This window comes from Carassius carassius, chromosome 16 (genome assembly GCF_963082965.1).
Source record: "Carassius carassius chromosome 16, fCarCar2.1, whole genome shotgun sequence".
Taxonomy (NCBI): domain Eukaryota; kingdom Metazoa; phylum Chordata; class Actinopteri; order Cypriniformes; family Cyprinidae; genus Carassius; species Carassius carassius.
Window position 1 is genome coordinate 16,345,060 of NC_081770.1, and position 23,259 is coordinate 16,368,318.

Genomic DNA, 23,259 nt, shown 5'->3' on the forward strand with positions numbered 1-23,259 from the left:
AAACTCAGCTGACCGTTCGGTTGATATGATGCTTGTAATTGGCACAAGAACACCTATACTGGATCTCAGACCTGATTTCACCATTTAAAGAAAATGGGACATAATCAAGTTGTAGAGATGTAGAAAATTGAACAGCTAACAGTACTTTTATTATACAAATTATAAACATACTGTTAGCCACTGATTCACCTCAGGTTACACTGCATAAAAATAAATTATTGCTGATTTGAAAACATATATTAATATAGAATTTATAGCAGCAGACGAGTGTGTGCTTACAGACGATATCATTTGCTGGTGTGGACTCTAACATCTGTATAGTTATCGTTCTTGGTGTGAACGGGACTTAATAGTACGTGTGTGTATATATATACACTTTTTACACTTAATGTAATAGTGTTTGTCTTTCTCTCTCTCTCTCTCTCTCTCTCTCTCTCTCTATATATATATATATATATATATATTATAAATAAACTTATTACCATTCCGTAATTATTATTATATTGCTATTAATGTATTGAACAAACTATGTATCTATCTTTTCACATCCTCAGTTTCATTCACATCATTTCATAAAGTCTATTCCGAATAAGGTCTTTAATTGTAATTTAAAACTAGCCTGAAATATTCCTATAATAGCCAAATTCCTCCTTAAGATCAGAAAGGCAATTTCACTAGACATTTCCAGTGGCATGACACTGTTTATTTAACAGCATTCAAAATTACACATTTTTGTGATGAAAAACACAGACAAAACTGTCTTTCGATTCCTCTTGATTCCGTCAAAAGGATGAAGAGGAAAAAGAAAACACTAACGATGGATGAGACTGACTCTTCCTCAGTCCAGCAGAGTCCCAAGTCAATTTTTAATATCTCGAAACAAACCGTGAATGCGGAGCACCGTTTCTGAGCTTCTTGGCAAAAAAATATTAAGTGCCCTTGTATGTGAAACAGTCTGATGTGTTACTGAGGAGGTAAGGGGATGCCCCGGGGGTCCGTGACCTGCCCTTCCTGTAGGTTTTTGACGAGCTGAGCGAGCCAGCGTTTGGTGGTGGAGTCGTCCTTTAGCACTTGAGCAAACGTGGTGTCCTTCAGCTGGTCGGGCAGGCACTGACGCAGAGCTTCTCTAGCCCTGAGAGACACAAAATATGATTTCTGTGATTTCTGATCTTCCCTATTTGGAGTGATCAATCACACTGATTGAACTGAAATGATTCAGCAACACAAACAGGATTCGAATCTTTGCCAAACTGCAACATTTGTGCACCTCCTACAGGCCAGCACTAAGCAAGAAGCTCCAAAAGCAGGGAAAATATTGGTGAAAAAAATATACCTGGAGTTGTCAGAAAGTCGTAAATAACAGCGCACAACATGCTTCAGCAGGCGAGCAGAGGGCTCCTTTGACAACTGAAGAACCATCTTCCCCTGCAAGACAAAAAGAACAAAAAAGAAAGAAATACAAATAAAAATGTGTGATGTTAAATCAGTTAAACCAATAAATGCAGTTACAAAACATTTTATAGAATCAAAAATATTATCGTCTTATTAATATTTGCATTTATTAGATTTTTTTGTATAATTAAGTGCAAATTTGTGCATTATTTTCATTCCTTAATTACACTTTCAGTTACATGTAAATACTATAAATTGTATTACTTTTCTCTAATTTGTTCTTATTTAAATTTGATAGAGTACCTGAAAAAAATATTTCAAAGCATTTTACCTTCAAATATCATTCATTTTCATCCAATGTTTTTTTTCATTTATGCATTTTGTATTTCTTTAATAATTTTATTAAATTTTCTATCAACAAATGAAAATTTTTTTATACCATATTTTCATTTGATTTTGTTCTCCAAAATGACACAAGAGTCATTACATATTAATATTACCATTATTACTACATTTGCCCCTTAATTCTTGTAATATTTCAATTTAAGACTGATATGTTTGATTATATGTTCAAATTCTCCATCAAATGCATTCATTTTCATAAAAAAATGCAGTTACAAATTTAGACTTTGTATTTAATATATATTTATTATATATATATATATATATATATATATATATATATATAGATCTATATAAAATTTATTTAAATAAATGTATAATGTATTCATTCATTAAAGAAAATTAAGTTACAATTTATATTGCATTTTTATTTAACACCTATAATAATATATTATTTGATTATTAATATTATTGTTAAAGATAGATATATATATAATTTATTTTTATTTATCAAAGTACATTAACTTTATTATTAAAGTTAAAGTATATTATATATATGAATATAGAAAATGTAAATATAGAATTAAATATATGTATTTATTATATGTTTAAGTGTCTTGATCTATCAGTAACAAAAGTCAGTTAAGCATAATCAGAATTCTGAATAAGAGGAATATAATGAGTCACCAGTATCATGGCAACATGTGAAAAGCGTTCGTAGGTCTGGCAGATATACGCAAGACCCGTGTCATCCAGGAGGATCTTCTGCAGTATAAATGTGGCCACCTGAAAGAGCAACACACATCCCTCCGTCTAAATGTGTAAACACTCAGATAATCACTCGTGTTATTTGGTGATATTTTTTGCAAGCGAACCGTTTTGGAGAGCTCGCTGCCGGACTCCATGATGCGCAGACAGAGAGGAATGATTTCTGTGGTCAACAGGAAGTTGATCACCTCTTGCTCATCTGTTTTCACTAGTGCACCTATCAGACAAATACATTATAATACACACTAAAACAATGTTTGATATCTTTTCTGTATTCGCCGCTTTGCTTACCGATGACGCCCAGACTTGTGAGCCGCAGGTATTCGAAGGGTCGAGTTTTACTGACCGTGTGCAGGAAGGGATACAGAAACAGAGGGATGTGAGCTGCCAGGAAAGCAGAGCTGAGGATGAGAGACAAAAATACAGTCAGCATGGCACAGGATTAATAGTAGTGTGTCATGTCCTGTGTGTACAGGAAGTGAGTTACCGTGTCTCTACGTGGGAGGCCACACACTGCAGCAGTGCTAAAGCGTTACACACTCGATTCGACTGATGTGCTGTCAGTGTAGGGGGGTTTATCGATGGGTAGATGTTCACAATCTCCTGTAAAAATAAAACATTAAACATTAAGAACACCTTTTTTGATATTAAATCTGAGATTTGAAAGTTATATTGTTAGTATTATTTATTGTATGTATTATTTTTCCCCATTATACTTTTTCTAATATTTGAGTTAATGTGAATGACAATTTTGAACTAATTTTTTTTTATGGTCAAATATAATTCATTTTCATCCCAGAAAAAAAAGGTTTGACAATTTATAAATACAAAACATGTACTTTATAGATAAAAAGGACCATTTATTTAAAAAAGTTATTTTTGTTTGATTAAATTTTCAATTGGATTTTCATTACTTACTAATATACTTTAAAAATTCGAAAATAATGATTATACTCTAAAAATTGGCACATATGGTGTATTATAAATACAATCATATTTGCACATTTTCACTCTCTAAAATTGAACATAATATCTGAATAGTTTAAGACCTTTTTTACTGTTAAACAGCATTTTCAAAAAAAATAAAAATTAGATCAAATTTATAAGCTAAAACAAATCAGCTAACTCAATAAAAAGGAAGATACAAATAACTTATATATATATATATATATTTGTAATTTTCTATCATTGAGTGGAAATTGTTATACTTTGTTTTCATTAATTGTTAATTAATTAGTTTTGATAATTTTATTATTATTATTTTACAGCCAAATGTCATCCATTTTCATAAAAAAAATATTTGGCTGAATTATGAATTGAAAAAAAAAATCCATTAAATCAATTTAAACTTGGTAAAAAATAACTTTTTCCCCATTTTTTAATTTACACTTTTTTTTTCTTTTTTTTACATACTGTATTTTCCTTGTTAACTCGTCAGTTTTAATTTTTTGTTCTGCAAAATAACACTTTCCTTTATTAAATTAAATTAAATTAAAAATAATTGCATTTAGCAGACGCTTTTATCCAAAGCGACTTACAGTGCATTCAGGCTATCAATATTTACCTATCATGTGTTCCCGGGGAAGATGTTAATTATTAGATGTAAATATTAACACTTTATTAGATTGTAATATTTGTATTGACTTTTTACACAACTACAGATTTTGGTTTAGGCCTACAGAGCTGTAATTGTATTTAAGCGCTATTTTATAAACTACAGTTTTAATAAAATGACAATATATGTGATCCTGGATCACAAAACCAGTCTTAAGTCGCTGGGGTATATTTGTAGAAATAGCCAAAATACTACTGTATGTGTCAAAATGATTGATTTTTCTTTTCTGCCAAACATCATTACCATGTTCCATGAACACATCTATGTTCCATGAAGATATTTAGTACATCCTTACCTTAAATATATCAAAATCTAATTTTTGATTAGTAATATGCATTGCTAAGAGTTCATGTGGTCAACTTTAAAGGTGATTTTCTCAATATTCAGATTTTTTTTGCACTCTAAGATTCCAGAATTTCAAACAGTTGTATCTCAGCCAAATAGTGTCCGATCCTAATTTAAAGATTATTTAATCAGCTTTCAGATGATGCATAAATCTATAAACCCTTATGACTGGTTTTGTGGTCCAGGGTCACGTATATAGAGCTAAATGAATTCTAGAATTTCCCTATAAAATACAAATTGAACACATGTTGATCTGAGGGTGAAGTGGCAGTCAGGCACCTGCAGGAGAGCCGCTATAGTCCCGCAGGAGTGCCAGAGCATCGGGGCCAGGTCGCTCACAGACTCCCTCTTCTTGCTGAGCTCCAGCAGGGCGTTCTCCCGCGTCTCGGGGCTGGAGAGCTCGTTGATCCACTGATAGATCTTCTCACGGTCCACCTGTGTCAGACCAGCCGTGGTTACCGTCTACAGGACACAGTTCACAGACAGACAACTCATCACTTGATGTATATTACAACTAACTGTTATTATTAAAATGTATGCGTTCTGTGCATTCACTTCAATTGCACCTTAACTGAAATGCCTATTTTATATAATAAATTGATTATATTTTTACCTTGCTTTATAATTCCATTAAATCATTCTTTAGACGTTTAGGTTTATTTTCTGTTTATTTATACACTTTGTAATCTTGTAGAATTTTTTTTAATCATTATTACTTTTTATTAACAGTGGATTATAAAACTATTTCCACAAGAAACCGCGACAAAATCAGACTAACGTTACTCATATTCTGTACAATTAGCTTCTTTAGTATAAGTATACAACTATTAATCACACATTCATAACTAATAACAACGCGTGTTTACAAACAGTAACGTTACACGAGAGTAACTCGGTAGACCAAAAATAAGTTAAGTTACTCCAATAAATATGTAAACTCACTCTAGTGCGCAAGATATTTAATCATATCCTAACACACACAGCAGCGCGTGTATGAGGTTTAATACATCACCATAGTAACTGACTGCATTAGCTTTAGCCGTTAGCTCTACGAGGCTCCTGAATAAACAAAAGCGTAAAGCGCCCAAGACCCCGCCAAAACTCACCGTTCCTGTAGCCAACATTCTCCCTATCACTTTATTATGACCTCCAGAGTAAAAGTGAGCTGTAGTTGTTAAAATAAAGAGAAATAAATTCGGTTTACATGAGCAAACAAGCGAAGGGAAATCAACCGCCTTCCGCTGCTGCTGCTGCTTCTTCTTCTACGGTTCTCTTCCGGTTCTTCTTCTTTTTCGTAAGTTAAAACAGATCTAGCGTTCATTGCTGCCCCCAAGCTCACTCTGTTACTGTACATCACTGTAATAGTATTATTAATTACATAGATAGATAGATAGATAATAAGATATTATATATTACATTATTATTAAAAAGAAAAATACTATTATTAGATTATTACAATAAAAAATATTGTATTTTGTAATATATATATATATATAGATATATATATCTATATATATATATATATCTATATATATATATATATATAGATATATATATCTATATATATATATATATCTATATATATATATATATATATATATATATATAGATAGATAGATAGATAGATAGAAAATAATAAAGAATAGTATATTATTATTACATATTGTTTAAAATAAAAATGACTATAATAATAATTATTATATTATTACAATTGAAAATGGTTGTATTATTGTAATATTTCTGAAAGGAGATTTTTGTTTGATTATTTTAGAAAAGCATGTGAATACAGGCCACATAAGCAACTGTTTTTCTTTGTTTCTTGTTTTTTTGAACTTTACACTTCTCATTCTTGCATAATATCAGTGTTACAAGAGGGTATATGTGTACCATCCAAAAACACGGGGAAGGGGTAAACTGTCCTCCTCTTCCAGCTCTTTGGCCCCTTTCTGGGTCATCCATTAACCAGACATCACGGCCCCTGTTTTCTGGACATGACGCAACGGTCTGAGTGGTTTTCAAGAGTCAACTATTAAACTGTCGGTCTTATCAGGTTTTATATTAGCTGCTACATACTGAAAGACCAAATGTCAGGTTCTCGCCCCAATTTTTAACCAAGCCATAGTCAGAAGCTGGTTTAGAAAAAGGCCAATGTATTCTGACTTTTTGGGAGGGTTTCCCATCAAACATTGTTCAGACTTTGGGAAACCCTCCCAAAAAATGGTTATCTATGAAGACAGGAGAATCATTGCCAACTGACCTATATCCAGTCCACAGGACAGGTTAATTATTCAAAAGATATGTTTGCCGACGCTTTATATGGTTCCAAGTTTGGGAACCAGCGTAGTCAGTAGACAAGTGTGTGAGAGGAAAGCTTGTGTTGTCTCTCAGTCATGGCTAAGTTGGTGGAATGTGTACCAAATTTCTCAGAGGGGCGTAACAAGGAGGTAAGATAAACACACACAGACCAGTTCCATTGAGAAAAGTAATTATGTTCTGTTAATGGTTTTTCCATCAATGTGGACTTTCAAAAGGTGCAACCACTGTAGTCTGATTCCTGGACGACTCTAATGAGTTCAAAAACAAACAGCACGACCAGTGACATTTGTTTTTGTGAATCAAAATCATAGTCCGGTTCCTGGTCAAATTACTCTATTTGATCTTTTTTATTGAATCAAAAACAAAAAAACGCAACTAGTGTATCCCGATTAGCCTACAGAATGAATGATTTGTCCTTTAACAAATTTAAAAAAAAATCAAAAACACTGTTTTCCGAACGAATTTGCCTGTTCTTTTTAGTCAATCAGATTCAGCTCACGCTGAATAGTTTCCCGAATGAATCGCCATAATGAGTCAGTTCTTCTTAAAGGGATACTAAAAATGAAAATTCTATCATTAATTACTCACCCTCATATCGTTCCAAACCTTTAAGACCTTCATTCACCTTCAGAACACAAATTAATATATTTTTGATGCATTTCTAGAGCTCCATAGACAGCAAGGATCCTCATACAATCAAGGCTCAGAAACATAGTAAGGACATCGGTATAGTAATCCATGTGACATCAGTGATTCAACTGTTATTTTACAAAGCTACAAGAATACTTCTTGTGTGAAAAGAAAACAAAAATAACAACTTTATTCGACAAATTGCTTCCTCCGTGTCACCCTATTGTGCCATTTTGGAGAACATCACATAAGTCATTTCCTTTGTGCACAAAAAGTATTCTCCTAGCTTTCGTAAAATTACGGTTGAACCACTGATGTCACATTAACTATTTTAACGATCTCTTTGCTACGTTTCTGAGCCTTTCCATAGGAGGGTTAGATAAAAAATATCTTAATTTGTGTTGAGAAGATGAACGAAGGTCTTACAGGTCTTAAACGACATGACGGTAATTATTGACAGAATTTTCATTTTTGGGTGAACTATCCCTTTAAATTCACACCATGAGTAGTGTATTCCGATTCTTGATGGAATGATTCGGTTCCTTTCAGTGAAACAAACACTTAGCTTTAAGGTAACTTTGAGACTTTAATCACCAAATAAAAATGTTTTATGAAAAGTTATTGTTTAGTACGCCTATTGTTGTTGACAAATAAAGGCCAAGTAAACTGTAAAAACTGCATTGCATGAATTGTTTTGAAATGTATTTTTAACGGAAATTTTCTCAAGTGAATTAACTGCATTTGTTTTTACAAATATAAACTCCACACTTTTAAAAAGTATAATTAAAAAAGTAAATAAAACATACTTTATATTGACACTCAAATTAAAATTACAATTCAATTATTTATTTATCTTCTTTAGAGCCTGTGTATGATGATGTATCAATTTTTAAGTGTTTTGCGATATTTTGACCAATATATAATATCCAGGTCATTGACGCCATAGCCGATGCCATCTCTGCCACAGAGGGCTGCAGTTTGCTGGACGTCGACCCAGGGTCTTCAACAAACAGGACGGTGTACACTTTTGTGGGACAACCAATGGCTGTCATCGAGGGGGCGCTGAATGCCGCCCGTGTTGCGTTTAAACTCATTGACATGACCAAACACTCAGGTACTGCTGTGGAGGGAGTAAATGATCTAGATATATCATACTTCACATGAGTTTAGTTTGTAAAACATGATGTTTTTGAACAGGTGAACACCCTCGGATGGGTGCGATGGATGTGTGTCCCTTCATACCGGTGCAGAACGTCAGCATGGAGGAGTGTGTACAGTGTGCCAATCAGTTTGGCCAGAGATTGTCAGACATGCTCAATGTGCCTGGTGTGTTTGTACAAGCAAAGGTCATGCTGTCTGTTAGCTGAATCGTTTGAGAATTGCTTCAGTTTTGACCTCCATTCTCCTTTGTTTCTTGTCTTGACCTTTTAGTCTATCTCTACGGAGAGGCGGCCAGAAAAGAGAGCAGAAGGTCACTTCCCTCAGTCCGTGCAGGGGAATATGAAGCATTGCCAGAGAAGGTAAAAACTCAGCTAGACCTCAATTCTGTTCACTTCTTAGGGCTCGTAGACCACAAATCCATGACCACTTTACAGTCTTCTTAAGGCCTGTTCACACCAAGAACGATAATTATATTATAATGTCCACATTAATGTACAATATCTTTCTGTTTATTAGCAGCACTGCAGTGTCACTTTAAATACTTAAGTTCTTCAGATATTTATGGATTATGATTGGCTGCCAGTGTTTACATAGTCTGAATAAAGTCATTCCGATAATCTCTCTTTTTTTTTTTTTTTGCAATAATTATTTGGTTTGCCCACTAGGTGGCAACACTGGCCCGGACAGTTTGTTAACTTATTTCCATAATGCCATTTTTATTGCTTATAAATTTCTGGAGAAAAATAATGCAAAAGTGGTCAAGGATAAAACTTTCTAGCAGTATTGGAGAAAGTTAATAAAAAAAAAAATTACACATTACAATTTTGTGTTACTCCATGAAAAAGTAACTAATTGAGTTACTTGGTTACTTATTTTAGAAAGTAATGAATTCAGTTACCTTTTCCATGCTTTTTGTCCCCTGGGCTTGCTTACTTGTTAAAAATTATATTTTTGGCAACTGTAAAGGCCCTTTCACACCAAAAGTGAAATGAATAAGCCTCAGGCTGAAGAAAGTGCCTCACTCCCAATTTCTCTCAATACAGAGACAGGAGAACAGTCAGTGAATAAATAGGAAAACAAAGAATACTTGTGTTACTTATTACAACCATGAGAACTAATGATTTGAGTAAGAAGCTGAGGTAATCAAAAACCAAATTTGCCAGTAAGAGAAGGGGAAGGGGTTGCTGAACTGACATATACTGTATAAAGAACCAACCATTTTCCAGGGAAATGCTGCATAATCATATTATCTTTGCCATGTAACTATTAATATATATAAACCTTTTCGCTGCAGGGATTCTCTGTGATTGGAATGCAGTGCAGTGGAACTCTAGATTTCTTGTCTCAAGAGATAAAGTTCATAAATTATCGAGACATCAGTGAGACTCTTAGGTGTTGGGTAGCTGTAATTCTTCACTGAACTGGTTAAACTGGTTCTCTGGTGTGTTCAGAGCTATTGCGATTGTGGTCCGAGAATTCAGCTGAGGATCTTTTTTGGTGTCGGGAAACACCAGGTTTAACGTAAGTCAGGTGCAAAGGGGAATTTCTACCATAACGTCAAAACTTAAAAAAAAAGCATTCGCATCAAAACTTTCAGACTTCACACATGTGTTCTACATTCTGAGGAACGGCACTTATTTATGTGCCATTAAGTTAAAGAAATGTGCTTTATTTTTCTGACCTCTTTCCTCAGCTCAAAAAGAGCGAATGGGCCCCTGAATATGGCCCCGCCACCTTCGTCCCTTCTTGGGGCGCCACAGTAACCGGCGCCCGAAAGTTTCTCATCGCCTACAACGTGAACCTTCTGAGCACTAAAGAACAGGCTCACAGAATCGCACTGGATATTAGAGAACAGGGCCGTGGGAAAGATCAGGTATGTCTGTGTGTGACCTCAGTGGGTCGGTCTAGGTTTTCAGAGTGCGTCAAATCTCGAACTTGAGAATAATTGTACTGTATGTATCACTTCCCTGAGGTTTTGATTATGTTCTTGTTCCTGTTAATTCACTGATTGTTCCTCCCGCAGCCTGGGCTTCTGAGAAAGGTTCAGGGAATGGGATGGTACTTGGAAGAGGCCAACCTTGCTCAGGTGTCCACCAACATCCTGGACTTTGAGGTGACGCCCATGCACATGGTCTATGAGGAGATCTGCAGAGATGCCAAGGTGAGATCGTTTTTTCAAAGCTGAATCTGAATCATTTGAAACTGAATCAGAAGTGAATCGGGTGTGTGTTTGTTCTCCCTGTCCAGGATTTGAACCTTCCAGTGGTGGGGTCCCAGATAGTCGGGCTGATTCCTCTGAAGGCGATGCTGGACTGTGCGGACTTCTACATCCAAAAAGAAAAGCTCTTCGTTGTGGAAGAGGAGCACAAAATCCGACTGGTGGGTTAAAATGAACATGGTCAAACATTCAACTCAGCAGCAAGTCAAAGGTCTGATGTCATTCCTCTTACATTCTTCTGTCAGGTTATCAGCAAATTAGGACTCGACTCCTTGGGGCCATTTGTTCCAAAGGAGAGAATCATAGAGTAAGACCTAAGATACAATATATATACCGAAAATAAGTGACATTTCTTATTCTGTTTGGCTTCTCGGTGATGTCTGTATCTGATTGGTTGATGCTGAGTTTAGGTATATGGTAAGGGACAACCGGGACGATGGCCGGCTTGTGTCTCTGTCTCTAGAGAAGTTCGTCCACAGTGTTGGGGCCAGAACAGCGGCTCCTGGTGGAGGGTCTGTTTCTGCGGCAATCGCTGCTATGGTAATCGTGAAGATTATGCCTTTATTATTTATATCTATATTCATTTATATATAGAATAACCATACATTTTCATACTGACTGTATATTTTTTATATACAGATTGCACTATTTGTAAATTTATATTATATATTTGTATGTTTATATAATACATTTTTAAATATATGCATTTAAAAGATATCATATAAAAATATTTATATATATATATATATATATATATATATATATATATATATATATATATATATATGTATATAGTTTTAACTGTATTTTATTAATATATAAAAAAATGTAATGTGTGTGTGTGTATATGTGTGTGTGTGTGTGTGTATATATATATATATATATATATATATATATACACACACACACACACACACACATATTCTGAATAGATATTAAAATTGCATTATATATATTATTTATTTTTATGTCTATGTGTCTTATTGTAAGGGTGCAGCTCTGGGCTGCATGGTCGGTCAGATGACATACGGGAAGAGGCAGTTTGAGTCTCTGGATGCGGAGATGAGGAAACTTATTCCTCCATTTCATGAAGCCATGAACGACTTATTATTAAAAGTGGACGCTGATTCGACAGCTTTTAACAGCTACATGGTACACGACCACATATAACCATAGAAATGTACAGTTGGCGAATTAAAATGTATGGATTTATTTGCCAGCATATACATACCACTTGTGTAACAAAATTGCTAGATGATACTATCTTGACATCTAATTGTTTTCTTGCGTGTTTTTCGGTACAGGCTGCTCTGAAATTGCCCAAAGGCACACCTGATGAAATCAAAAGGTACAGTTAATCACCTCTGTGAAGTTCAAACAAACAAAAACATCCTTCCAATCCATCAAACTAGAGACACAATATGTCGGCAGAAAACTAAGGAGCATTCCATATCATTTTAAACCAGTTTAAGCATTTGATCGATTGCAAACAAATGTCATGCTTCACAAAAAGAAACAGGAAAGGCTAGACATATATTTGCAGAGAAAAGCAATAACTACCATGTTACACAACATGCATTTGACTGCCAACGTAAATTCTCTTTAGTTGTAGAATGCAAATTACAATTGCATTGGCAAAAACACACATAAACATTGTGCAGTAGCTAGGACAACCTTTCAAAATGTCTAACCCCTTTGACTGTACAGGAGGGAAGAAGCCATGCAGGAGGGTCTGAAGGCGGCGGTGGGCGTTCCTCTGTCTCTGGCAGAGAGAATAAACACACTGTGGCCTGTTCTCAAAGAGATGGTAAAATACGGAAATGTGGCATGTAAATCAGACATTCAGGTGAGACTGAACTATTTAAAAAAAAAATTTTTTTAATATGTATAAAAAAAAATATTTTTTTGCTTGTGATGACATATGCAAAGACAAAAAAAACAACAACATCCTTTCAAGCAATGCACTTTCCACTGAGAGTAAAAAGCTGATTTTGCATTTGGAAAAAATGAAAAATAACATGACTTTGATGGTCATAAATAAGCTGATATCAGCATTTATTGCAATGCACAATTCCTGTCATGTGCAGGTATCAGCAAAAGCTTTGGAAACAGCAGTATTTGGAGCATATTACAACGTTATTATAAACCTGAAGGACATCAAGGATGCTTCATTCAGGGCCGCCGTGAGTATCAGAAAACACTGAACAACTGCTATCTAAATCTACGTCATAGTTCCCATAATGCATTTTAATCATCCCAACTTTTTTCAACATTTAATAACCACACTTTAGAGACACGAAACTTGCTTTGAGGAACTCAGAAATGTCAAAGAGCTAATTGGAATTGTTCCTGGTGATCATGGTCATATTTGTGGTTTGTTGTTTTTAAGACTGAAGCGACATTGTCTGCGCTGTTAAAGAACGCCAGAGAGAATGCTAACTTAGCACTGGAGACAGCCGACCGCAGGAAATGATGCAGACTGTAACTCACAAGAACAAATCAAATAAAGACATGCTGATGTGCAACTTAAAACCCTCTGGTGCCCAGACTGCCACTGTAAGTGCATTAGTTTAAACGCATTTTGTAACCACTTTACAAACATGAAGGATGAATAAAATTGTGCAGCTTGTTAAGGAAAGAGATTTTGGCAAAAACACTTACACTTACCAGAATAAGAGCTGTGCGAATGTACTCTTTTGACATAAACAAACAGCCAGAAGACTATATAAAACAGCCTTTCAACACACTGGCAACCATCCAAAATATCTTAGAATAATAGCAGCAAGGATTGCACAGACAAGCACCACTCATATTTCAATAGACAGTGTATAAATACTTTTCATGCCACTTCCAAGTAACAAATTTAAAGTGAGTGACAACGTAATCAATAGGGTGACCACCTGCTAATAAGCCCAAGGGGGGACAAGGGGTATGTTTCTGAGGGACAATGTGGGACACTGCCTTGCGCGGCGTTGCCCCCACACCATGGGCAGACTAACTGATAGTGATTTACCCATTTCTAGCACATACCACCTTACATGGTATATTAATAATGCCATATTCCCCTAAACGTATAACTGCTGATGTATGCTCATGACAGAATTGACAGATGCACTTCCACTTATGATTTACTTTAGCTATTTAATTTTTTTTATTTTTCATTACAATTTATTCACTTTAAATAAATTATAATAGACAATTATAGGATTAAAATGAATTGAAGTTGCTCAACACCACAGGAACAGTTAAAAAAAAAAGTCTAAACTCACAACTCCAGAGGTTCACGAGGAGAAAGGATGGTGAACTCGCATGTTAGTAAAGGCAGGCGCATAAAAAAAAGTTTTAAAAGTTTTCAAAAGTTTGAAACAGGACACACCTTCTCTTTTTTAATTGATGATGGCGGTGCCTTAGAGTCTCTTTCTCCATTTTTCGAATTGGAAAGCGTGCAAAGTTCCTTCCCAGTGTGTCTGGTATGCACGTGCGTGCGCTGTCATGACAACAACGAAAAAGTTGACAACAACCTAATCAGCAGTTCAACTGAGGGGTGGGTGTGGCAACAGTAGAGTGCTGAACTGTCAAGTAATGTTCGTTTGGCTGCATGGGGCTCGAGGATATAGAGCGACCAACTTTCTTTTAGCAAGCATTGATTATGCGTGACACAGTCTCAATTTGTGGGACGCGTGAATTGGGCTTAAACTCTGTGCGCGCACGCGCTACGTGGGACGGGTGGTCCTCAATGAAGTAATTGTAATGTAACATTCCTTAGGTTTGCAAAAGAGCCTGACACTTGCCATTAATAATAAAAAAAAAAACTAACAACAACAAAAAAAGTGGTTGTGGTTTGTGCTTTCATATTTTGAATAAGCAGTTCCACCCATTGTCTGACCGCATAGTTGTAATGATAGGAAACACACCAAGCTGTTTTTACTATCACAACTTCTAGAATAACATGCACCCAATAAACTGAACAAATATCCAACAGATTGATCAATTTGGTTTTATCTTTTCAAATATCTCATGACAACAGCTTTATTCTCCATTACACCTGCTTTTATCTCTCTGAGGAGTGTTAGTTTTTGTTTGAACTTGATGATGCACCAGCAGGTGGTGCTGTGAATGACCCACCAAAGGCCACGCTCAATATCCCACTTCCTCTGTCCTTGCATAGCTCTCATCTGTTGTTATTTTTGCATCTATTAAAGCTGCACTGCTGGAAAAGAGAGATAGATAGATCAGAGGCATCTGTTTCTGCAGTTGCAGAGAACAGCTGTGGCAATATTGTCCTCAGTCGCCAGCTCTGCATATTCTAGAGGCAACCCATCACCAAAACACAATGCTACAAACTATAACGGTGGTCTAAAAGTATAGAAAGCCCATTTACCAACATAAAATTGGTGGTGTTTTCTCATACACTCATTTTCAGGTGTTTACACAGAAAAGTACACTATCAAATGCTTGGATACACACTTAAAATGTTTTTGAACAACTAGCAACTACCCAAACATGCTAAACGGAATACTCAAAACACCCACTGAATTGGCCCTTTACAAAGACCGTTACTGTTGGTATGTCCTACAAGCTGTGGCGTTCTCACGCCAAACACCATGTTCTCACACGGGTAAAAATACATGGCGGAGCAAAGACGACACTGACAATGCACCGACAGGCAAGACAGAGCAGGTTACTTTTTGTATGAAACAAAATGTCAGCTTTCAAATTTTGTCATTTTGTAAGAAATTCAAGGTTTGCGTCATATTCTGAGTTTGCATTTCACTGTTTTAATTCATTTTGATGAATGCTAAATCAGTTTTTTTTTGCAAGTGTGATGAATTAATGCATTTACATTCACATTTAGTCCAGAACTACATCATCTTCACACAGCGCACACAATGCTTCTGTACTTCCCATTTCTCCAAATATGGGAACAGGAGACTTGTCAGTCAATAAATGGGAAAACATATTAACTGGCGTTCCTTTTTTGAAAGCTCAGATAATTTCTTGTTAATTAAAAAGTAATGTGTTACTTTACTAGTTACTTCAAAAAGGTAATCTTATTACCTGACTGGTGTTACTTGTAATCATTGCTTCCTTTTTTGTAGTTATAAGGCAAAATAAACATGAATGAACATCAGAAGGCATCTTGTTTCAACTAACAATTGGATAGCATCAAGCTAAAAACGTTCAAATACCCTTTGAAACACTATATCAACTATAGCAACACTGTAAAAACCTTTCAGAACAACTAGCACCCTAGCAACTATCCATAACACCCAAGCAACAACATGAGGGTATCTTAAATAAAAAAAACAACAACACAATATTAAATGAAATTTCTATGATAGTTGGGGTATTTGCATAAAGAAATGTATGGAGTAAAACAAATACAACTGAAAATCCTCAAATCAAAACCTAAAGACCTTAACCTCTCTGGACTCTCCTCTCATCTGGACTTGTTCCTATCAATCCCACCAATCATGGGATATCTAACAGCAGGGAATCTTAAGTATAAAACTGCCTGGGAGGCTGAACATCTGTCCAGTGCTGTTTGGAGAGATTGCATAAAGGCCATCCATTTCCAAATGCGTAAACGTCTGCAAAGACGCATCAGAAAACATGTTTATCCTTCTTTATCTGAGCTTTTGGAGTGTGTTGGGGTCACACAGCCAGAGCCTGAGCTCAACAGCAGCAACAAAAACAACAACATTGCAAGCATTTGTGACACCTGGAGAAGACAACGGCCAATGCACGACCTGCCAGTTTAGACAGCAGAGTAAACTCATGCGCCTGCACTCCATTAAGTCTCAGATTTTGAGCATCCTGCGTCTAGAACAAGCTCCGAATATCAGCAGAGACACTGTCAAGCTACTCTTACCCAAAGCACCTCCACTGCAGGAGCTCCTGGATCAGTATGACCAAAATGGAGGCATTAGTGAGGATGAGGAACAAAGCAGCAGTGAGACCATCATTACCATGGCCACAGAACGTAAGTAGCAAGATGCACTACAATATGTGGTGATCACAAACATGTGGAAACAAAAGTCACACTTAAAATGTATGCCAAGTTACTTCTGTGAAAGTTTGATTATCAGCTGCAGATGCTACTTTGTTTGTTATATTGTTATTGAATGCAATGAAATTCATACTTTTTGAAGTGTGGCTCAAGTGTCCAAATACATTTGAGGGCCTTGTATTATCTGAAAGGGTTGACTATGAACCCACTATGGTTCATTCATTCAGCTGTTGTTGGAAGATGGCCAAAGGCAACAGACCTTGTTTTACACAAAACTGAGCACCAAGAGTAAACAAAGAAAGCACATTTGGCTTGTGAAGATAAGGGCTCTTTTCAACGATTTTAAATGGAAACCTTAATTACAGTAGTTAATCGATAAATACATCCAACTGTGGTGATTTACATTTTCCAACTGTGACAGCATAAAAAGAGAGTAAAGAAAGATTAATAAAGGTTCTTATTCTGCTTGGAGAATTTGAATTTTACTCTAGCAACAATAGGATTTTTACAAACTTATGCAGGGATGGGAAACTCCGCCCCTGGAGGGCCTCTGTCCCACAGATTTTTGTTACCAAATGTACTAATAAACATCCCTACCTGGAATTTTCAAGTGATCAGTTTTTTTAGGGTTGCAAACTAAAATCTGCAGAACAGTGGTCCCAGGAGCAGAGTTGCCTTTTGTATAGGGATGGTGCAACATCTTGTCAGTGGGGCTTTTGTACTCTTAAATGGACAACTTTGAAGCTTTCTACCTTTCTACCTTTGCATATTAGTACATTAGAGTAGTAACATGTACCCTTAAGGTACTACTTTGAACTTTTGGGGTAAATACGCTGCTAAGTTACTGGTACTTGTTACTGACCTGGTAACAAGTCCTTGTACCCCAGAAGCAGGGTTCCTTAAATATTGCCCTGGAGGTCCAATGCCCTGCAGAGTTTACCTCCAACCTTAATCAAACACACCCGAGTGATCTCATCAAGGTCTTCAGGATCCCTAGAAAATCACAAGTAAGTAAGTTTGATTGTGGTTTGAGCTCAACTCTGAAGGGCAGTGGCCCTACAGTAAGGATTTGAGGAACCCTGCCCTGTAAAATGTATTTCCACATTATATCTTCTGAGAGTGTGGAGTGAAAAAGGTATTCATAGTCTTAGTAAACTTAATACCTTGCAGCTCAAGCCTTCACGCATCTTGAGGGAATGCCGAAGTGTTGCATGTTCTCACTGAGCCCGAAGATTATGCCTAACAGCATCCTCAAGGCCCTGCTCTGGATCTACCTCCGACCAGCTGAGGAGCCAACCACAGTCTTCATCCAGATATCTCACCTGAGGGCTTTGTCTGACGGGAGCAACCACTCAAGAATACGAGCGCAAAAAATTGACGTGAACGCCCGGACAAACTCCTGGCAGCACATCAACATGAAGCAGCTGTTGCAGTTGTGGCTCAAACAGCCTGAGAGTCACTTTGGGATAGAAATCAAGGCCTTTGATGTAAATGGAAATGATCTGGCTGTGACCTCTGCAGAATCCGGAGAAGAAGGACTGGTAAGTCAGTGCATGCATTGGTACTTAGGTCCATGCTTCTTTAGGAGTCAACAAAGTATATTTGGCTTGTCAAATGCTGGACAAACTTTTTATTAACAGATATGCCAAAGATTTATGAAAGTGTAGCTCCAACCCTGATCATACTCACCTGAACCAACTTCTTAAAAGGATAGTTAATCCGAAAATAAAATTCTGTCATTAATTACTCCCCCTCATGTCTTTCCAAACATGTAAGACCTTCATTCATCTTCATAACACAAATGAAGACATTCTTGATGAAATCCGAGAGCTTTTTTACCCTATATAGACAGCAATGTAACTGACATGTTAAAGGCCCAGAAAGGAAGTTAGGACATCATCAGAAAAGTCCCTGTGACATCGGGGGTTCAAACTTAATTTTATCAAATACTATAATACCCAAGACATGTCACTCGTATAGTTTTGAATGTGAAAAATACAATGCTCAATATGGTCGTTTAATTGCAGGAAGCCCCGCCTTCTGAATGAAAGAGCCAATCACTAATCAGTAAAGTCATCGTGTCATTGCAGGTTCCGTTAGAAATCCCTGCTGCTATAGAAATAGTCAGCTTTCTGAGACGTGCGCTTAGGACTGCGAATGCGAACTGGCTGATCTAGCTTGAGAAATAAGCTTTTTATAACAATATTTGAGCAGAATAAACAACATTTATGACACAGTTGTTATCAGTTTTCTTTGGTCATTTCAAATATGACATTTTATCGCAAGCTTACTGTAATGAATTAAACTTCCTAATCGTCGGGAAGAAGGAGGCGGGAACCGGCGGACAATCAAAATGAAACTTTAATTACAAAACAAACACAAAACAGCACACCAGCCCCTCACGGACGACTGGTGCGCGCAAATAAAAACCAAAACACAACTAAAAGCCCAGGCCTGGTCCTCTCTCGTCCTTCACTGTCGTCGCTCCAGTTTTATATCCTTCCATCTCCTCCATGGGCCTCGAGACCGGCGGGTCAAACAGGTGTAACTCATCTCCAATCACTCCACCGGCCTCGCTCCCATGTCCCTCGGCCCCGCCCCACTCGTCACACTTACAAAACAGTTTTGTAGAATTTGATGTTTCCCCATTCAAAGAGATAGGAGTTGCACTTGCATGCCCAAGAGGCGTTTCAAAACTGGCCACAGAGTGACATGACTTTTCTTAAAGAGACTTTGATTTTATGAAGCTGCAAGAATACTTTTTGTGCACAAAGAATACAAAAATGACTTTATTCAACCTTTTCTGCTCTTCCGTCACATGGACTATAATTTTAATGATGTCCTCACTACTTTTCTAGGCCTCAAGCATGGTAGTTGCATTGTTGTCTATGCAGGGTCAAAAAGCTCTGCAATTCACAAATTTTTGTTCTGAAGATGAATGAAGGTCTTAAGGGTTTGGAATGAGATGAGGGTGAGTAATTAGAATTTTAATCTCTGGGTGAACTATCCCTTTAAATTCTTTAGAAGCCTCTAATAATTACAGACAGGTGTGACTGACTCCGCGGGTCTCCAGGAACAGGATTGGGCACGTCTGGTGGTTTCCAACTCTGTTCCTGAAAGCCCCACAACACTGCACATTTTGCATTAATCCTTTGTCTGACGCACTGATTTTAGGTTTGGCTTCTCTACTAACGAGTTTATGACCTGAATCATGTGTGCTTGAATAAGGAGACATGCAAAATGTGCATTGCCAAGGGGCCACTTAGGAACTGCGGGTCTTGTGAATAAAGATATATTTGGCCTAACGGTGTCTAGCTTTTTAAATTGTATGTACATTGTATGTACATTGTGTAGTTTAAAAGAATTGGTTTAAGAATTGGTCAAATCTTATTCAGGCTTGCTAGGCTTGCCAAGTCTTAATGAGTTGTCAGAGTAATGGTGGAGGACAAGGTACGTTCGAACTCCACAAAGGGCCATTATATGCTTGAACATAGATTTGATTGTTAAGGTTTGTTTGGGGTGTATTGCAATTAATATCAAGTATGTTCTTAATTGCACTATTGAACTTCATTGACCATGACTTAGCTAATTTTTCCAACGTCCGCCCTTCCAGCAACCCTTCCTGGAAGTGAAAATATCAGACACTGGCAAGCGGTCCAGACGGGACACAGGCCTCGATTGTGATGAGCATTCCACCGAGTCACGTTGCTGCCGGTATCCACTCACCGTCGACTTCGAGGAGTTCGGTTGGGACTGGATAATTGCTCCCAAGCGTTACAAGGCCAATTACTGCTCCGGTGAATGTGTGCAGAAGTACCCCCACAGTCACATTGTCAACAAGGCCAACCCTCGGGGCAGCGTAGGCCCCTGCTGCACGCCCACCAAGATGTCACCCATAAACATGCTGTATTTCAATGACCGTGAGCAGATAATATACGGAAAAATCCCTTCAATGGTCGTGGACCTTTGTGGCTGCTCCTGAGCTTCTTGAGTAGCTACGGCAAGCCCTCACTACTCTGGACCAGAGGGGAAGTGAAATAACCTTTACCTTGTCCCTGGCAAAATAGTTCCTGCTAAAACAATTGACCACACCAGGATCCCAACAAACCAACTTATCCAATTACTTTAGTTCGTTCTCATTGACTTTTGCAAACAAGGACAATAGTACCATGGTGACAAGGCTTTCTTTGTTTATGAAGGTATAAGGCTTCCTCTGTGAATGCAGTTGAGCATAGAGATGACCTGATGGGCTTTACCAGCTTGATATCAGAATGTAAAAATTGCAAAAAGTACTTTAAGTTTTAAATTAATGTCAAAGGGGGTTGTATAGTTGATTATTTATATAAAGTCACTTATCCCCCAGTGACCCAAAAACAGGAACACTGACCCAAAAACTCACTCAACATGATGTCCAAACAATAAACTTTAGGATTTCTGCAGTTTCATAGCATATGGGGTAGTTGACATATGATAGGGATAAGAGAACTCTGTTATCGCTGTAACTGGTCATAATTTTTACATTTACAAATAATCTTTAAATGCTTTTTAGACATTGCTGGAACATGTCAACTACCCAAAAGCCTGCATCTTTTGTTTCTTATCAACAAAATTCACTAGTTAGCCTACACAATGTCATAGGCAAGAGATGAACATAGATATGTTTTTCTAAAAAAACATGGAAATAATTGTATAGATTCTATAGTTCAAAATCATGTTGTAGTTTTGATCTGATGTACCAAGTAAAATGCCTGTTATTGATGTCTCTGAGTTGTTTTTTCGTGTCCTTAAAGGACCTCTTTGGTTTTGTCCCTTTGTAACCCTTAACAGAGTGACACCACTGACACCCTTCCAAGCATGTGGAGCACATTATGGTGCTCAAAAGCAACAAACCCATATTCCATGGAAGCTAAAGCCTCTCTTCTGTTATTTTGTTCTCTGGAGGGCTCCTCTGTGGGATGGAGGCCCCGTGGGGCAACAACAGTAGAAGTCTGTCCCCAGGACAATGAGTGCACTTAAGAAAAGTTTTAATGTGATTTTTCAAAAAGGTTTTTCATATAATTTATCTGTATGTTTTTTATGGATAATTATACATACATACATACATACACAAACACACACACACACACACACACACACACACACACACACACACACACATATACATATATATATATATATATATATATATATATATATATATATATATATATATATATATATATATATATATACACATACAGGTGCTGGTCATATAATTAAAATATCATCAAAAAGTTGATTTATTTCACTAATTCCATTCAAAAAGTGAAACTTTTATATTATATATTCATTACACACAAACTGATATATTTCAAATGTTTATTTCTTTTAATTTTGATGTTTATAACTGACAACTAAGAAAGTCCCAAATTCAGTATCTCAGAAAATTTGAATATTGTGAAAAGGTTCAATAATGAAGACACCTGGTGCCACACTCTAATCAGCTAATTAACTCAAAACACCTGCAAAGCCCTTTAAATGGTCTTTCAGTCTAGTTCTGTGGGCTACAAAATCATGGGGAAGACTGCTGACTTGACAGTTGTCCAAAAGATGACCATTTACACATTGCACAAGGAGGTCAAGACACAAAAGGTTATTGCAAAATAGGCTGGCTGTTCACAGAGCTCTGTGTCCAAGCACATTAATAGAGAGGCGAAGGGAAGGAAAAGATGTGGTAGAAAAAAGTGTACAAGCAATAGGGATAACCACACCCTGGAGAGGATTGTGAAACAAAACCCATTCAAAAACGTGGGGGAGATTTACAAAGAGTGGACTGCATCTGGAGTCAGTGCTTCAAGACCCACTACACACAGACGTATGCAAGACATGGGTTTCAGCTGTCGCATTCCTTGTGTCAAGCCACTCTTGAACAACAGACAACGTCAGAACCGTCTCAAGACAAAAAGGACTGGACTGCTGCTGAGTCGTCCAAAGTTATGTTCTCTGATGAAAGTAAATTTTGCATTTCCTTTGGATATCAGGGTCCCAGAGTTGAGAGGAAGAGAGGAGACTCACACAATCCACGTTGCTTGAGGTCCAGTGTAAAGTTTCCACAGTCAGCGATGGTTTGCGGTGCCATGTCATCTGCTGGTGTTGGTCCACTGTATTTTCTGAGGTCCAAGGTCAATGCAGCCATATACCAGGAAGTTTTAGAGCACTTCATGCTTCCTGCTGCTGACCAACTTTATGGAGATGCAGATTTCATTTTCCAGCAGGACTTGACACCTGCACACAGTGCCAAAGCTACCAGGACCCGGTTTAAGGACCATGGTATCCCTGTTCTTAATTGGCCAACAAACTCGCCTGACCTTAACCCCATAGAAAATCTATTGGGTATTGTGAAGAGGAAGATGCGACATGTCAGACCCATGAATGCAGAAGAGCTGAAGGCCACTATCAGAGCAACCTGGGCTCTCATAACAC

General features: G+C 37.0%; 3 protein-coding genes across 5 annotated transcripts; 2 read left to right on the forward strand and 1 right to left on the reverse strand.

The window, feature by feature from the left end:
• Positions 1 to 688: 688 nt before the first annotated feature.
• cnot9 (CCR4-NOT transcription complex subunit 9) lies at positions 689 to 5,733 on the reverse strand. 2 transcript variants are annotated; one of them, XM_059568689.1, is made up of 8 exons: positions 5,569 to 5,733; positions 4,742 to 4,897; positions 2,990 to 3,105; positions 2,794 to 2,903; positions 2,610 to 2,719; positions 2,422 to 2,520; positions 1,334 to 1,425; positions 689 to 1,132 (listed from the first exon to the last, which is right to left on the reverse strand). In XM_059568689.1, exons 1-8 carry the CDS (start codon positions 5,584 to 5,586, stop codon positions 964 to 966), a joined length of 870 nt encoding a protein of 289 aa, XP_059424672.1. In that variant the 5' UTR covers positions 5,587 to 5,733; the 3' UTR covers positions 689 to 963. The 2 variants fall into 2 exon arrangements, with proteins under 2 accessions (XP_059424672.1, XP_059424671.1); XM_059568688.1 differs by having other exon boundaries at positions 4,742 to 4,924; positions 5,569 to 5,732.
• Positions 5,734 to 6,748: 1,015 nt separating this feature from the next.
• Positions 6,749 to 13,317, forward strand: ftcd (formimidoyltransferase cyclodeaminase). Of its 2 annotated transcripts, none has more exons than XM_059569295.1 (14): positions 6,749 to 6,906; positions 8,339 to 8,522; positions 8,606 to 8,734; positions 8,840 to 8,928; positions 10,263 to 10,442; positions 10,593 to 10,730; positions 10,817 to 10,948; positions 11,033 to 11,094; positions 11,198 to 11,327; positions 11,778 to 11,939; positions 12,092 to 12,135; positions 12,495 to 12,633; positions 12,875 to 12,970; positions 13,177 to 13,317. In XM_059569295.1, exons 1-14 carry the CDS (start codon positions 6,853 to 6,855, stop codon positions 13,258 to 13,260), a joined length of 1,623 nt encoding a protein of 540 aa, XP_059425278.1. In that variant the 5' UTR covers positions 6,749 to 6,852; the 3' UTR covers positions 13,261 to 13,317. The 2 variants fall into 2 exon arrangements, with proteins under 2 accessions (XP_059425278.1, XP_059425279.1); XM_059569296.1 differs by having other exon boundaries at positions 13,184 to 13,317.
• Positions 13,318 to 15,930: 2,613 nt separating this feature from the next.
• On the forward strand, positions 15,931 to 21,557 carry mstna (myostatin a). The gene is made up of 3 exons (XM_059569297.1): positions 15,931 to 16,770; positions 17,968 to 18,338; positions 20,411 to 21,557. Exons 1-3 carry the CDS (start codon positions 16,401 to 16,403, stop codon positions 20,777 to 20,779), a joined length of 1,110 nt encoding a protein of 369 aa, XP_059425280.1. The 5' UTR covers positions 15,931 to 16,400; the 3' UTR covers positions 20,780 to 21,557.
• Positions 21,558 to 23,259: the final 1,702 nt, after the last annotated feature.